Source organism: Melitaea cinxia, chromosome 13, assembly GCF_905220565.1.
Source record: "Melitaea cinxia chromosome 13, ilMelCinx1.1, whole genome shotgun sequence".
NCBI classification, from domain to species: domain Eukaryota; kingdom Metazoa; phylum Arthropoda; class Insecta; order Lepidoptera; family Nymphalidae; genus Melitaea; species Melitaea cinxia.
This window is the reverse complement of record NC_059406.1, coordinates 5086219-5104342: the sequence shown is the minus strand read 5'-3', so window position 1 is coordinate 5104342 and position 18124 is coordinate 5086219. Positions and strand designations below refer to the sequence as shown.

General features: G+C 45.8%; 1 protein-coding gene across 1 annotated transcript in view; it reads right to left on the bottom strand.

Annotated features, from left to right (window-relative positions):
- The window catches only part of LOC123659270, a 33380-nt gene that overhangs the window by 8654 nt on the left and 6602 nt on the right, over window positions 1–18124 (bottom strand). Inside the window, exons 7-13 of the mRNA XM_045594519.1 lie at window positions 10123–10295; window positions 8144–8211; window positions 7913–8075; window positions 6671–6858; window positions 5160–5246; window positions 4449–4953; window positions 2675–2880 (exon numbers count right to left, since the gene is read on the bottom strand). Coding sequence (XP_045450475.1) covers window positions 2675–2880; window positions 4449–4953; window positions 5160–5246; window positions 6671–6858; window positions 7913–8075; window positions 8144–8211; window positions 10123–10295 — 1390 coding nt within the window. The remainder of the gene's footprint in view (window positions 1–2674; window positions 2881–4448; window positions 4954–5159; window positions 5247–6670; window positions 6859–7912; window positions 8076–8143; window positions 8212–10122; window positions 10296–18124) is intronic.

The window sequence follows — 18124 nt, the reverse complement described above, 5'->3', positions numbered from 1 at the left end:
AGAGGGACTCACCGCGAGCAGCGGGCAGGCGCGCAGCACGGCGGCGAAGGGCGCGGCGGAGAGCGCCGGCATGCCGCGCGCCGTGAGCTCGGCCAGGCGCCGCCCACCGCGCGTGCGACAGAGAGGGACTCACCGCGAGCAGCGGGCAGGCGCGCAGCACGGCGGCGAAGGGCGCGGCGGAGAGCGCCGGCATGCCGCGCGCCGTGAGCTCGGCCAGGCGCCGCCCACCGCGCGTGCGACAGAGAGGGACTCACCGCGAGCAGCGGGCAGGCGCGCAGCACGGCGGCGAAGGGCGCGGCGGAGAGCGCCGGCATGCCGCGCGCCGTGAGCTCGGCCAGGCGCCGCCCACCGCGCGTGCGACAGAGAGGGACTCACCGCGAGCAGCGGGCAGGCGCGCAGCACGGCGGCGAAGGGCGCGGCGGAGAGCGCCGGCATGCCGCGCGCCGTGAGCTCGGCCAGGCGCCGCCCACCGCGCGTGCGACAGAGAGGGACTCACCGCGAGCAGCGGGCAGGCGCGCAGCACGGCGGCGAAGGGCGCGGCGGAGAGCGCCGGCATGCCGCGCGCCGTGAGCTCGGCCAGGCGCCGCCCACCGCGCGTGCGACAGAGAGGGACTCACCGCGAGCAGCGGGCAGGCGCGCAGCACGGCGGCGAAGGGCGCGGCGGAGAGCGCCGGCATGCCGCGCGCCGTGAGCTCGGCCAGGCGCCGCCCACCGCGCGTGCGACAGAGAGGGACTCACCGCGAGCAGCGGGCAGGCGCGCAGCACGGCGGCGAAGGGCGCGGCGGAGAGCGCCGGCATGCCGCGCGCCGTGAGCTCGGCCAGGCGCCGCCCACCGCGCGTGCGACAGAGAGGGACTCACCGCGAGCAGCGGGCAGGCGCGCAGCACGGCGGCGAAGGGCGCGGCGGAGAGCGCCGGCATGCCGCGCGCCGTGAGCTCGGCCAGGCGCCGCCCACCGCGCGTGCGACAGAGAGGGACTCACCGCGAGCAGCGGGCAGGCGCGCAGCACGGCGGCGAAGGGCGCGGCGGAGAGCGCCGGCATGCCGCGCGCCGTGAGCTCGGCCAGGCGCCGCCCACCGCGCGTGCGACAGAGAGGGACTCACCGCGAGCAGCGGGCAGGCGCGCAGCACGGCGGCGAAGGGCGCGGCGGAGAGCGCCGGCATGCCGCGCGCCGTGAGCTCGGCCAGGCGCCGCCCACCGCGCGTGCGACAGAGAGGGACTCACCGCGAGCAGCGGGCAGGCGCGCAGCACGGCGGCGAAGGGCGCGGCGGAGAGCGCCGGCATGCCGCGCGCCGTGAGCTCGGCCAGGCGCCGCCCACCGCGCGTGCGACAGAGAGGGACTCACCGCGAGCAGCGGGCAGGCGCGCAGCACGGCGGCGAAGGGCGCGGCGGAGAGCGCCGGCATGCCGCGCGCCGTGAGCTCGGCCAGGCGCCGCCCACCGCGCGTGCGACAGAGAGGGACTCACCGCGAGCAGCGGGCAGGCGCGCAGCACGGCGGCGAAGGGCGCGGCGGAGAGCGCCGGCATGCCGCGCGCCGTGAGCTCGGCCAGGCGCCGCCCACCGCGCGTGCGACAGAGAGGGACTCACCGCGAGCAGCGGGCAGGCGCGCAGCACGGCGGCGAAGGGCGCGGCGGAGAGCGCCGGCATGCCGCGCGCCGTGAGCTCGGCCAGGCGCCGCCCACCGCGCGTGCGACAGAGAGGGACTCACCGCGAGCAGCGGGCAGGCGCGCAGCACGGCGGCGAAGGGCGCGGCGGAGAGCGCCGGCATGCCGCGCGCCGTGAGCTCGGCCAGGCGCCGCCCACCGCGCGTGCGACAGAGAGGGACTCACCGCGAGCAGCGGGCAGGCGCGCAGCACGGCGGCGAAGGGCGCGGCGGAGAGCGCCGGCATGCCGCGCGCCGTGAGCTCGGCCAGGCGCCGCCCACCGCGCGTGCGACAGAGAGGGACTCACCGCGAGCAGCGGGCAGGCGCGCAGCACGGCGGCGAAGGGCGCGGCGGAGAGCGCCGGCATGCCGCGCGCCGTGAGCTCGGCCAGGCGCCGCCCACCGCGCGTGCGACAGAGAGGGACTCACCGCGAGCAGCGGGCAGGCGCGCAGCACGGCGGCGAAGGGCGCGGCGGAGAGCGCCGGCATGCCGCGCGCCGTGAGCTCGGCCAGGCGCCGCCCACCGCGCGTGCGACAGAGAGGGACTCACCGCGAGCAGCGGGCAGGCGCGCAGCACGGCGGCGAAGGGCGCGACGGAGAGCGCCGGCATGCCGCGCGCCGTGAGCTCGGCCAGGCGCCGCCCACCGCGCGTGCGACAGAGAGGGACTCACCGCGAGCAGCGGGCAGGCGCGCAGCACGGCGGCGAAGGGCGCGGCGGAGAGCGCCGGCATGCCGCGCGCCGTGAGCTCGGCCAGGCGCCGCCCACCGCGCGTGCGACAGAGAGGGACTCACCGCGAGCAGCGGGCAGGCGCGCAGCACGGCGGCGAAGGGCGCGGCGGAGAGCGCCGGCATGCCGCGCGCCGTGAGCTCGGCCAGGCGCCGCCCACCGCGCGTGCGACAGAGAGGGACTCACCGCGAGCAGCGGGCAGGCGCGCAGCACGGCGGCGAAGGGCGCGGCGGAGAGCGCCGGCATGCCGCGCGCCGTGAGCTCGGCCAGGCGCCGCCCACCGCGCGTGCGACAGAGAGGGACTCACCGCGAGCAGCGGGCAGGCGCGCAGCACGGCGGCGAAGGGCGCGGCGGAGAGCGCCGGCATGCCGCGCGCCGTGAGCTCGGCCAGGCGCGGCAGGCGCGCGGCGCCCGCCAGCCCCGCGTCCGTCAGCTCGCCGAGGTACGACACGTCGAGGCGCTTCAGGCTCGCGCACGCGCCGCACACGGCCAGCAGTCCGCCGTCGCCCACTCCTTCATACGAAAAATCTACGAATTATTTGTATGTTTTGTTTTCTAATGTTTACGCGAATTTCACTTATTATCTATATTGAGACCTGCGAGCAAACCATAAATGTGGTATACAAACAGAGGTTCTAAATTATTGCAGTATAATAATTGTTCGAGAGATATTGCGCGCGCGCTGCGACGGGGGTACAGCGGGTGGGGGGCGGAGGCCGGTAGCACCCGGTACACCGGTAGCATCGGTAAGGACCCTAAACATTTTTTACCCTAATCATTCAGGATCGCCGTCAAGAATCCTCACGAAAAATTTATCGTCTATTGTCAAAAAAAAAAAAAAAAAATTGGTTCCGAGATCTATAAATTGCGGACTACAGCTGTGGAGGAACTGTGTGGTACTAAACTAGGAATATCTGCTTTCCCACAAAAAAAAGAATTATCAAAATTGGTACATCCAGTAGAAAGTTATCCGGTATAATACAATGTAGGTCGACGAAAAAGCGTCAAGTAAAAACGCATTATTAGATATAACTCGAAAAGTAGTATTTTTTTGTACTTGTATTTGTATTGGGCTCGATTTTCCGCATTTAGACGCAAAGGTGGTCCATTATGCGTGAAAAGTGGGCTGACTAGTTCAGCCAGCCCAGCTCCTTCCAGAAGCTCAGAAGTCTCCTGGGGCGTTCACAGGCTTCTCGGAGCGTCCTTATATCCTTAAGGATGGTAGCCCGGTATGCGGCCACTCCCTCGCATTCCAGGATTACGTGGGCGGCTGTTTCTTCAGCAGCCAGACAGCCCCTGCAAAGAGGGCTGTCTGTTGCATTCATGATGAATAGTTGGTGGTTGAGTGCCATGTGGCCGGTAATCGTGCCAACAACTATTCTGATGTCCAGGCGGTTGAGACTGAGCAGTCGGCACGCTAGGTGCGGTGATACTTCCGTGAGTATCAATTTGGACTGTCTGCAGCCGGTTTGGTTTGCCCAAAGGGCATTGTGATTTGCACGTGTACGTTGCCTTATCCACGAGCGCAGTTGTCCAAATGGTAGCGGCAATAGGATGGTTAGGCCGGCAACCTTTGTACTGGACCCCTGTCTTGCAAGCTCGTCGGCAGCATCGTTTCCGTGCGATCCACTATGTCCTTTTATCCACTGGAGGATTACCTAATTATGTGAGGCTAATACTTCCAGGGTTTGATGACATTCGTATATAAGACTAGAGTTAGTCGAATTGCTCTCTAGTGCTTTAAGTACGGCCATGCTCTCCGACAGAATACGGATATTGCAATCCCTCTCCATTCCCTCCCCAATACAAAAAAAAAAAAAATACAGTCGAATTGAGAACCTCCTTCTTTTTTGGAAGTCGGTTAAAAATATAAAAGAATTTATCGATAGTAACAAAATATCATATAAATTTCCCTTACATACATCATTTGTCAAAATCGCTAAAATATAATCGCAGTTGTGTAAACTGTGATTACTGTGAAACCTATACAGTTATGTTTGGTATTGTAAATATTTAATAGTAAAAACGATTTAGAAAGATTAGATTTTAGATATTACTGTTATATAGAAAAAAAAACTTACCAGGATTTGGAAAATTCTTCATAGAGTTGCAGCTAGATACATTAAGCTCTTCTAATTTAAGACATGACTGGGCCACAGTTTTCAAAACGCTGTCCGTGATGTAAATGTTTCTGCTCAAGTCCAATATCTTTAATTCGGTCAGATTGGATAGGGCTGTACAGAACGCTTCATTTCCTGGAGGCGCCTGGAACAACTCCAGTGACGTGTACTCGCTGAGGGATAGTTCCTCGAGTCTTGGCAGTTTGTTCAGTATAAGCGGTATTATTTTCCACATAGTAACAGGACAAACATCTAACTTGAGCGTTGTTAAGTTCGGTAGTGTGTCTATAGCCGCGCTAAGAACGGTGCCTTGGAGACTGTAGCAGTTGTAAAACGCTAAAGACGATAGTTTCGAAGATTTAAGCCCTGTGAGAAATAAACCAGTCACGTGTGTATTGTTAGCTACCGTCAGGCTTTCTATGCTTGAATCGCTTTTCATTAAATTAACCAGACTCGAATCTGTGAGCTGAAACAAATCATTTCAATGTTATGTAGCTTAATTTTAAACCATTCAAAATACAAACGATAGATAAGATACAAAGACATAAAAGAGATGAAAGTTTTGTAAGTTAGCGTATATGGAAATATTAACTTACATTAAAGCTGTGTATATATCAATATATACACATACAGCTTTAATTCATTTAAGCGTTTGTGAAAAAGAATACATACCTTGATACATGACACAAACGATAGACTTTTTAGGTTTTTGCATCCATAAATTAATGGATTCCAATTTTTTGTATGCATTCCGACCACCTGAAAAGATAACGAAATATAAATTATGAGAGTTCACTCCTTACACAACGATATAAGGGTCGCGGTATGTAAAAAATATATAAGGAGTGAAATCGTCCGAAACGACTGGCGACTGGCTGGTTATTAACATAATAACAACAACATTCAAATATGCGTCGTTAGATTACACGTTGTAACAGAATGCGTTGAGGAAATAAAGGTTCTCTGCTCGTTCCCAGTAGGTAGCATGATAATATGTAGCCTATATGTTGACCCGACTTCTTAATAATATTCGTGCCTAATTTAAAGTAAATCCATGCGGTGCTTTTTGAGTTTATCCCGGACATACATACAGACAAACAGACAAAAATTCTAAAAACTATATTTTTGGCTTCGGTATCGATTGTAGATCACACCCCAAGTATTCAAAATTCATCGAGATCTGATTACAACTTTCGGAGTGATCTTTGATAATGCCTATTTACTTGAGTATTTTTTCGTCTACCTACGTTGTATTACTTGTCGATATAATTGAAGTCGGTTTTTTTTTTCGTTTGCCTGCAAACACAATTATTTTTCTTTATTATCTTAAAAACAATTCATCATCTTATATCTCTACTAGCAACCAGCGCCGGCTTCGCACGGGTGCAATGCTGATACTAAATATACTACAGAATGTCTTTATTTATAGTGTGAAACTAGCTTATAGCATGGTTATTAACATAATAACTACATTCAAATATGCGTCGTTAGATTATACGTTGTTACAGAATGCGTTGAAGAAATAAAGGTTCTCTGCTCGTTCCCAGTAGGTAGCATGATAATATGTAGCCTATATGTTGACCCGACTTCTTAATAATATTCGTGCCTAATTTAAAGTAAATCCATGCGGTGCTTTTTGAGTTTATCTCGGACATACATACAGACAAACAGACAAAAATTCTAAAAACTATATTTTTGGCTTCGGTATCGATTGAAGATCACACCCCAAGTATTCTTTTAAAAAAATATTCAATGTACAGTTTTGACTTTCCTACCATTATAATATATGTATAGATAAGGGGGCATCCATTAATTACGTGAGTTATTTTTCGAGTACTTTGGACCCCCCCCTCCCTTACGTGAGATTTAGTGAGATTTGCCTGGACCCAGGCAACGTTCCTGCCCCTTCTCTAACGTGAGATGAACGCTAAAAATAATTTAAACTAATTTTACTTGTATTTCGAGAAAGTAATAAACTATAAAAAACAGATTAAACAACACTTTCTTTTACTCAACCTATGGAGACTCGTGTATTTTTTCGTGTAATATTTTATATTTTTAGAAGTTGATGTGAGATTTTCGATTATCCCCCCCCCCCCCCCCCGGTTTAAATGAGCAATCTGTAAGCGACAGAGAAGCAGCCGGTAGCAGCCGGTAGCAACCACTAGCAGCCCGCGGCCCACCTTGAGCTCCTCGAGCAGCGGGCAGAACTTGCCGACGGTGTGCGCGGTGCGGTCGTTGAGCGCGGACCAGTGGTGGTCGATGTGCAGGCGCAGCAGCGCGCCCAGGCGCTGCAGCACGCGCCGCAGCACGGCCGTCGTCAGCGTCACCGGCACGTGCGCCCACCACGACGTCTTGAACGTGCGCCGACCTGCGCGCGCGAGACTCTTATACAACTAGCTCCGTATTACCTTCTAAACCAACACTAAAAGCATCGCTAACGCGTTGCCGACCCTCTCCTCAATTTCCCCCAGGAGTTCAGGAGCGGAGTAAGGTCGAGTCCACGACCCCAGTCGACCCGTTCCATATTTCGAGCAGCAGATTTCCTGCTGTGTTCTACCTAAATAAAAACGGTACGGTCTACCTCGGTTGCAGGGTTATAGAGGTAGGGTCAGCAGAATATATTCTGCTCAAATCTGGAGGAGCCCATCTAGTGAAACACTACAACCTTACAGAAAATCCTAGTTAAATAAGACCGCTCTGAAGTCTAACTGAGGTAGGGTACAGCAGGAATTTCCTGCTCAAAATATGGAGCAGCCCGACTGAGGTAGTACCTCGACCTTACAGAAGATCACAGCAAAATAATACTGTTTTCAAGCAGTATTGTGTTCCCGTGTGTGAGTAAGGTGACCAGAGCTCCTGGGGGGATTGGGGATTGGGTCGGCAACGCGCTTGCGATGCTTCTGGTGTTGCAGGTATCTATAAGCTACGGTAATCGCTTACCATCGGGTGAGCCGTACGCTTGTTTGCCGACCTAGTGACATAAAAAAAAAGTACTGTTGCATTCTTTTGGTGATTAAGCTGGCCAGAGCGAAGTAGACGAAAAAAATTAAGAAACACACTAGTCTTCACTACGATTTTCGAAGGTTTCCCTCAATTTCTCTAGGATTCCATCATCAAATCCTGGTTTCCTTATGATGGTACCACATTTGGGATATTTCAAAGGATATTTTGATATTTCTTTTTTTTGTTGGAAAGCTAACAAAAAAAGAGTTATCAAAATCGGTCCATAAACGACGAAGTTATCCCCGGATATACATAAAAAATATATATACGGTCGAAATGAGTAACCTCCTCCTTTTTTGAAGTCGGTTAAAAATAACAAATTTTAATCTATTATGGCAGTGTAACCAAAAACTTAAGTCTATAATTTTTAAAGACAATGTATTTTTATTTTAGCTCTGACCATTTGTTAAATAACTTACCCTGTAAATATTCTTGTACCATGTTTTGCCATCTTTTACTAACTCTTTCAGATCTGATAAGATCTCTAATAGGAACATAGCTTAAAACGTGTATTAAACAATCTTGATTGAGCACATCCAATATAGTATAAGGCTGACTACCATCTTCTTCACATTCTTCACTCTGAAACAAATTATCCCATCAGTATTTTGTTTTAATAATACTTAACAAAAATGAGAATTTATACATACAGTGGATTCGTTGCTACTTGTATCAATATTTAAGGCCTCTACGTGATTTGTTGACTCTTCTATATCGGCTGAAAAGAGTAAAAAGATTTAATTTTTCCTGTCTACTAATGTCTTATGGGCTTGAAGCGATACCAATATTGACGACCGCTCTGGTGTAACAATGCGTGTGCCGTGTCGACGGCGCCTAAACACCGTCGGTCGCGGGTTCGATTTCCGCTTGGAGTGGATATTTGTGTTTATATAAATATTTATTTCCGCTCTGGTTGTTAGTCCCAGTAGGTCTCCCCACCGTGCCTCGGAGATCACGTAAAGCTGTCGGTCCTGGTTGTTATCATGTACACCTGATAGCAATCATTACTCATAGTAGGTAATATATCTACGAACCCGCATTGGAGCAGTGTGATGAATTAAGCTCAGATCCCTCTCCTACATGGGGAAAGAGGCCTATGGGATATTACAGGCTGAAGCGAATATGCAATATTTCTACTCATTTGTTACAACTGAGCAGAGAATTCTACATTATATAAAGCTATGTAATATTTTTCACATTTGACGTTTTAGGCTTAAATACTAATTTATACCCAATTTCTTAAAACATAAAACAGTCATTTTTTTTCTAGTGAAAAAAGAAATATAAAATAAGGCTTAAACAAAGGTGCAAGGTGAGAAAGACAAAGTATGATAATGAGAAGAGATAAAATGTCTTCCATATAGTTTATATTTTGGTGGCCCAGTTCAATTTAATATTATCAAATTTTAATTAATTATCAAGTGAATTGGTGATAATAGGCCCAAACTAAGTTTTGTGGGCATATATACGAAATATAACTAATACTAGTATTTTCTATTGTTTTTGTTAACTATTAAGAATACAATAATAACATAACCACCTTTATTAATAAAAAAAAATACAACTGGAATACAAAATCTTTTTTTTTCCAAAAATACTAGCACTATTTGGATATCGAAGCTGATAAATATACCACAATGATACCATAAATATACCATAATGATATATATATATATATATATATATATAACAGTTGGATGGTTATCCCGCCATCGGTCGGCTTTTTAAGTTCCAAGGTAGTAGTGGAACTGTATTATCCCTTAGTCGCCTCTTACGACACCCGCGGGAAGAGAGGGGGTGGCTATATTCTTTGATGCCGTAACTACACAGCTAGCAGCGTTTTCAGTGTGACAAAGCCAGCCCTGCGTTCACCAACCCGCCTGCCCAGCGTGGTAACTATGGGCAAAACACATGAGTTTACGCCATATTTGGCGTGAATTTGTAGAGGCCTATGTTCAGTAGTGGAATGCGAAAGGCTGCTGTGATGATATATATAACAACAAGTAAATTTGTATAACTTTGCAATAGACCCTTTTATATATCTAAACTAGCTGCCCGCCTGCTCGAACAGACTTCGTTCAGTCAATAGATAATAGTAAAAATTAAATTTATCTACGCAATCTTTGTTTTTAATTATTTTTTTTATATTAAAACCTTCCGTGAGCCTTAAGGAACATAAAAAAATATATAGCCAAATTGATCTTAAGTTATGCGCTTAGAAACATCCATTTTTATTTATATAGATAATAAATTCTATATCATTATGAAGTAATTATAACTTATTAATTTGATTGTAAAAATACTTGACATCATTGTTGTTATATCAAGAAATAACTTTTCTGTGCGGTTTCACCTGCTTTAATTTGAGAAAAAAGGCACAAAAATATATTTTATATCTTTAGTCTTTCTCGGGAAGTGTACTAAACCTACTTTATGATATAGAAAAGCGGCCATAAGTTTAAATTATGTACTAAACCTACACAACAATAATTTTTCAATTAGAACTAGGAGTAAGTGAGATTAGTTCGCTCAAACAAACAAACAGACAAATAAATAAACTTTTCAGCCCTATAATATGAATAAAGATTTTATCAATACTTTCTAATAATAAATAATTTAGAGTACACACCATTCTGTTGCTCTGTGCTCCACGTGGGGGTGCCAGTATCCTCCCGTCGACAGCTCGGCTTCCAGCGGACACTCCCATCAGAATCTTCAGATGGTTGATGCCAACTGTCAGCGGGTGATATTCTAAGATTGCGTCCCCGTAGTGTCTTTTCGTGAATAGGGGCTTGAAGAGCTCTGTTCATGGTTAAAAAAATATAATTAAATTAGATGAGCTAGCGAATATATACCTATTAATATTAATTGTATGTTGAAGTTACAATCTTTAGTGGTGTTTTTTTTTTTTTTTTTTTTCGGATGGAACCGAAACTTGTTGCAGAATTGGTGAAGGCGGGATATGATCCTTAGGATCCTTATCCTCACTAGGTCGGCCGTCAGACATGACTAAATAATACTTCTGTGACTCAGGTGTGACACCAATCACTTTAACTTGAGGTGTTGACGGAGCGAGTGCCTCGGTCCGAATGAATCCCCGCTACGCGGTGCACGTGTTTATAACGATTCGTCCCCACCTCTCGCCTGACTCACGGAGTGGTAGTAGTGGTAATGACGTATCGCAACACTTGCTTACGTTTGTAAACAACTTTGTTTATTTACGCCGACACGGCCATTCTGCAAATAGGTCACCCTCGACCTATCAAACAAAATAAAATCTGCAGTACATTTTAGCTGACCAAAGCTTAAGGGTAAAGAAACTGTTGTCCTCTGCTCATCTCAAACATTGCAAAAGTAAGGAAGTTCCTGTCCTCAATTCACCCCAATCATTGTTAGGAGGTCCCTGTCCCAACTTACATCAGGTATTTTGTAAAAATAAGGAGGCGCCTGTCCTCAACTTACATCAGGTAATTGAAAATGTAAGGAGGCCCCTGTCCTCAACTTACATCAGGTAACTGAAAAGTAAGGAGGCCCCTGTCCTCAACTTACATCAGGTAACTAAAAGTAAGGAGGCCCCTGTCCTCAACTTACATCAGGTAACTGAAAAGTAAGGAGGCCCCTGTCCTCAACTTACGTCAATTATTACAAATGTAAGGAGGCCCCTGTCCTCAACTTACATCATTCATTGCAGAAATAAGGAGGCCCCTGTCCTCAACTTATGTTACTCAAGAAAAGAATATGCAACAATTGCATTAAGCTTTTTTAATTACATTTACTGCAATGTAATGTCTTCTAGGTCATTGGGGTACCAGATTAAGACACACTTGTTTTATTTTGTTTTTATTTTATTTTTATTTGGGAAACATACAATTTTATATTACATTATTATTATTATATTATGACTAAATTATAATAACTGAAATCAATAGTTTCCACTGTTAGCACTTGTATCTGGTGTCACCTCAGTATCATCTTGCGCCGACATGGGATCCTGATTTACTCCTTCATCTGGTTTTGGTGCAAGACGAAGTTGGTCATGAGCTACCTTTTTGGGGCGTCCACGTCCTGTTATTTTCTTTACCTGGTACCTATCATTGAGCAATATTTTCCAAATTACATAGGCATCAGGATACTTCATATCTAGACCAATTTGGGACCTAGGGTTACTTTTAAATAACACGATGTCCCCCTTTTGGTACCTTTTCACTTTGGCTTTGCCCTGGTCAAATCTTACTTTGTCTTTTTTGCTTCGTGTGTCGGTTTTCTTTTGTATGTAGCTATTGAGTTGATCTCGATTAACAGTCTCTTTTTCCTCATCAATTAATGATATTAATTCTGGTGGTACAGGACATTGCCTTCCTGTAAGAGCTTTAATTGGACTAACATTAGTTGTCTTGCTCTTAGTACAGTTAATGGCTAGCTGAAGAGCTTCTAAGCCCTTTCTCCAGTTTTCAGTTTCATAATTACGAATAATAGTTAGTCCATTTTTTACAACAGACATCATTCTTTCCACTTGTCCATTGGCGCGACTAACTCCTGGGGCTATGAAGTGTTGATAGATTTTATGCTGTCTACAAAATTCTTCAAATTCAGCCTTAAAAGCAGAATCCTGGTCACTTATTATTTGCCTCGGAGCTCCAAATAGATACACAACATGTTTAAGTGCCCGCAACATTGAGTTGGCAGTCTTGTCGGTCGCGTAAGTTAATGTCACGAACTTTGTGTAAGCGTCTATTATAACGACCACATACTCATGCTTATTATTTCTCTTAGTAAGATGGCCAGTCATATCTATGTGTATGGTATCGAATGGAACTCCCTTTTTCTCTATTGGGTACATTTCTACCTGTTTGACTCCGGAAGAACTTTTACTAGTTTTACATATCACGCAATTTTCTATAAACCGTCTTACTATAGCAGTCATCTCAGGAAACCAATAATTTTCTCGGATCTTACCAAGGGTCTTCTCCCACCCAAAATGTTTAAGAGCAGTATGGTAGGCGTTAATAATGCTCCATTGGTATGATTTCGGAACGACCTTTTTCCACTTTTTACACCCCGGTTCTTCTTCTTCATGACGGTGTTCCAAAACAAGATCATTCATGCGGTACTCACTCATTTCTTCATTGCGTTCCAACTTTCTTATGATTCCGGCTAGCTCTGCATCACGCCTTTGTTCTACCCTTAACCATGCATCAACATTTTGCGCCAAATTAATGCACGCTATTGGATTACGGCTGAAGTAATCTGCATGCTTCATTCGGTTACCTTGGCGATATTCTATTTTGAAGTTATAATGTTGAAGAAATGACCACCACCTGTGGATTCTGGGTAAAAGTTCATGTTTGCTCGACGATGATTTGATGGCATTGCAATCAGTAACTATTGTAAAATGTCTGCCGTAGAGGTATTGCCTAAAGTGTTTTATTGCTCTTACTATAGCCAATGTTTCCAATTCATAGGAATGGTAATGACTTTCGGGCTCCGTAGTTCTCATACTCATGTAAGCAATCACGTGCTGTCGGCCATCCTGTATTTGAATGAGAACAGCACCCAGTCCGGTACTGCTTGCGTCAGTATGCAGTTCGGTAGGGAGTCCTTCTTGAAAGATTGTTAGAACTGGAGCAGAGGTCAATCGTCGAATGATATCAAGTCTGACGCTTTCGCAATCTGCAGTCCATTGAAATTTTGCGTCCTTCTTAGTTAGGTTGTATAACGGTATCAAACGTTCAGAGAAGGATGGTATAAAACGCCTGAAGTAACCAGCCAAACCACAAAATTGTCGAACCTGTTTTACATTTGTGGGTACTACGGATTTTTCTAAAGCTTCGACCTTCCTAGGACTCGGACGAACCGTACCTCTTTCGATCACGTTTCCGAGATATTCAATTGATGTTTTAAAAAATGAGCACTTCTTGATATTTACGGTGAACCCAGCCTCGGTCAAAGCTGCCAATACTTTATCAAGGATCTGTAATCCCTCAGCAAATGTTTTACACTTTATCAATACATCATCCATGTATACAAAGATGTTATCCAAAAGAGTCCGTAGTGCCGTCACTATGGCACGCTGGAATACGGCAGGTGCATTCATTAGTCCAAAAGGCATCCTGACATATTCATATAGCCCGTCTGGTGTTATGAATGCTGTTTTTGCTATAGATTCTTCTTTAATAGGAATTTGGTAAAATCCTTGAACCATATCTAAGCTGATAAAATAGGCGGCGTCTGATAGTCGGTCAATTTGATCCGAAATGATTGGGAGTGGAAAGTTAATGGGGACAGTGTTTTTATTCAGTTCTCGATAATCAGTGCACATTCGATCTTCTCCGTTCTTTTTCTTAACGAGAATTACAGGGCTGGCGAAATCCGACGTACTTTCTCTGACAATTCCATTGTCCATCAACTCCTTAATAATATCCTTTAATTTCTGTCGTTCTATTGGAGCCATTCGATAGGGTCTTCTTGATACGATTTTGTTTGGATCTTTCAATTGGATTTCCAAGCATCCTGTGGTCACTGGCTTCCTTGGAATACCAGAGGAAAAAGTATCATTATATTTAATTAACAACTTCTTCAATTCGGTTACTTCGTCCAAACTGGTTAAATCAGTGTCCAAATTTCCGAAAGGCTCTTCCTTGGTTACATTGGTAGTGAAAATGGATGATCGTCTCATTACAGTAGCGCCAGTTTCGGTAATGAGTACGCTCAAACCTGTACCTTTCACGATTTCAGCACCAATCAGAAGGTCGCAAGGAGTTTCGTGGTCTTCTACGACGTGGAAGGCGATTTCTACAAAAGTGCCATTAATTTCACAGGTCACATTGACTTTTTGGCACGACAGAATCGGAATACTTGCACTACCAATACCCTTAAGCATTAACGTGTAATCTTCCCGTTTCCCAGGAAGGGTTTCACTTATAGAGCGCCTTACCAATGAACGTGCTGCACCGCTATCGTAAAATGTTGTAAATGTGCGGTTATTGATATTGACAGTCATAGGTGTTAATATTTCTTCTTGTACTCTGACCAAATTAACCTTTTCGGCTTCATCTCCTATCTTCTTGAAGCAAACCGATTCAGTGTGGCCAATTTTATTACAATAATTGCACTTGGGCTTAGGGCGTTCCGTTCTGCTTGAGGATTCATTTGAGTTGATTGTATCCAGCAGTGGCTTAGGATCGCTAATCTTGTGGTTATCTCTGTCACATTTTGCTTGAACATGACCAGGTTTTCCACATTTGAAACAAAGCGCAGTATCATTTCTATTATTCCTTAGCCTCGGTCTTTTAGCAGGTGGTTCTGCATGTTCAGGTTCCCGTTGTTTGATGGTGGCTGCTACTGATATCAGTTCAGGAACGGAGGAACATTTACTCGACAGTAAACGCAACCTCAGGAACTCATTGTCTATGCACCCTATTACGGCTTCTACAGCATCCTTGTCTTTGTCTCCATTGATAACACGTTTCCAAATATTCCAAGCTTTGGTAATGGATTCAGCTGGATTCGCCATATCAAATTTAAAACTTCGTAATTTTACTATATCGTTAGAATACCTTGCTTCCGGTTCAAATGTTTGAATTAAAGCTTCTCGCATATCAGACCACACTGGGGACTTCACTAACCACGTGTCGCCAAGAGTTTTAGCACGACCCTGCAACAAACCTGCTATCTTGGTACATACCTCGTAATCAGTCAGTTGCCAATGGTTCTTTGCTCTGTCTACGTGTTCGCACCAATCACGTATTGGTACGTCACCATCAGGATCGAATGATGCAATATAAATGTCGCTAAGCCTTGGTCGTTTAGTAGGGCCCGTTGCCCGGCTGAATAGTTCTGCCAAAAAATCACGATTAGCTTGCATGCTTGCCTGTTGCTGTCGTGATAGATTTTCTATGATACCGGCCAATGCAGACAACGTATGGTTGGAACTAAAGTTGCTACTTTCTTCCTCTTCTGTGCGGGCGGATGGAACTTGGGAGGTCCCAAGGTCCATCCCACTTCTGATTTCGGATGGAACCGAAACTTGTTGCAGAATTGGTGAAGGCGGGATATGATCCTTAGGATCCTTATCCTCACTAGGTCGGCCGTCAGACATGACTAAATAATACTTCTGTGACTCAGGTGTGACACCAATCACTTTAACTTGAGGTGTTGACGGAGCGAGTGCCTCGGTCCGAATGAATCCCCGCTACGCGGTGCACGTGTTTATAACGATTCGTCCCCACCTCTCGCCTGACTCACGGAGTGGTAGTAGTGGTAATGACGTATCGCAACACTTGCTTACGTTTGTAAACAACTTTGTTTATTTACGCCGACATATTAATTAAATTTATCTACGCAATCTTTGTTATTAATTTTTTTTATATTAAAACCTTAAAAAAATAAAAAAAAAATTAATTAATGACATAATAAATAATAATTGATTCCCCTGACAAGGATGACATCGAACCCGACCAATTCACTAAAAGTGAAGAAAAAAAAATTAAAATATTAAAGCTCCAAGAAAGCTTCTGGATATGACCTAATTACCAACAAAGTCTTACAGGAATTACTGAAGTCTGGGATAACACTGCTCACAACAATCTATAATGCTAACAAAGATTCATCCCACTTCAATGGAAGATTGCACAAATAATAATGCTTTTGAAGCCAAACAAACAACCAGAGGACCCAAGATCATATAGGCCGATTAGCTTATTACCCATACCTGCGAAAATATACGAATCGCTATTATCACTCTGACTGTCACCATTCATAGAACAGCGCAATTTGATTCCCAAACACCAATTTGGATTTCGACGAAATCATGCTACCGTTGAACAGGTAGACGGGCTAATTAGCGAAATCGACGAGGCCTTTGAATCTAAAAAGTACTGTGCAAGTGCTTTTTTGGACATATCGTAAGCCTTTGATAGGGTGTGGCATGAGGGCCTGTTGTATAAGCTAAAATCATTGCTCCCTAACTACACATACAAAATAGTTTTTGGAAAACAGACGTTTCCTGGTTCAAAGTGGCGAGGCGCTCTCAAGTCTCTGCCCTGTTAAAGCAGGAGTTCCACAGGGCAGCGTGCTGGACCCAACGCCGTACCTTATCTATACATTTGACCTACCAACTTCTGAGTGTATCACCACAGATACCTTTGCTGACGACACTGCGATTTTAGCAAATCACCCTGACCCAGCTACGGCGGCAGAACTTTTACAAGGTGGACTTAATGACATATCGATTTGGTTAAAAAAGTGGAGAGTTAAGGCTAATGAAACAAAATTTATTAATGTTACCTTTACATTAAGAAGAAGCACTTGTCCACCCGTCAAACTCAATAAATTAGAGGTCCCACAAGCAAACCATGTTAGATATTTGGGATTGTATCTTGATAAACGACTTACCTGGCAAAAACACATTTTCACAGAACTGAAACAATTAGGGCTACAACTACGTGGGCTCTCTCTACGTCATTGGTTGATGGGTCGCTGGTCACAACTGTCGCTAACTAGCAAGCAATTTGGACCTACAGAATACAACTCTTGGGGACAGCTTCCCAATTCAACATTGAAATCCTGCAACGATTCCAAAACAAAATATTGCGAATGATACTGATAACTGGTGCCCCTACTTCGTGACAAACGAGCAACTAAATCACGACTTGCACGTGACAACAGTCAAACAGGAAGTGCTCTTCTATACAAATATGTATATATATATGTATATATATATATATATGTATATATATATATATATGTATATATATAAGTATATTTATGTATTTATATGCGTATGTTTATTTTGCTTGTATTGTTTTATAGTCCTACCTCAACACTTACTTTTACTATTTTTTACGCCTTAAGGTTGACTGGTAGATAAGGCTGTACGGCCTTAAGTCCGCCTTTTGCGCAACGTGTTATCTTGATGTGTTATGTTATTTTTTTTTTTTGGAGTTGTGTAATAAAGTTTAAATAAATAAATAAATAAATAAATATGTACAAGAAAAGAATTAAACACCATCGTAACAGCCTAGCCAATATTTTGATGTAGGAAACCACTACAACTCGTAGATTGAAACAGAATATGTCCCAAGAAACACTGAAGTTGTAGTAAAGTAAAGTAGGATGTGACACAGGTCCCATACCAAGTATGCCAAAAAGAATTCCAACCTACCCACTGATAAATGTCCCTGTCACAGAATGCAGTGTAATGGGAAATAAAAAAAATAAAAAAAATTAAAAAATAAATATCTCTATCTCTTCTTACATTTTTAGGCTTAGATTCTCATGATTTTTAAGCACTTCATCACAGTCCACTGGTGGATATAGGCCTCCACAAGCTCACGCCAAAAATGGCATGAACTAGTGTGTTCTGCCCATAGTCACCACGCTGGGCAGGCGGGTTGGTGACTGCAGGGCTAGCTTTGTCGCACCGATAATGCTGCTGCCCGTTTTCGGCCTATTTCAAAGCCAGCAGTTGGATGGTTATCTCACCATCGGTCAGCTTTGTAAGTTCCAAGGTGGTATTGGAATGGTGTTATCCCTTAGTCGCCTCTTACGACACCCGCGGGAAGAGAGGGGGTGGCTATATTCTTTACTACCGTAACCACACAGTAAAATATCAGTAATTTACAGTATTGTAT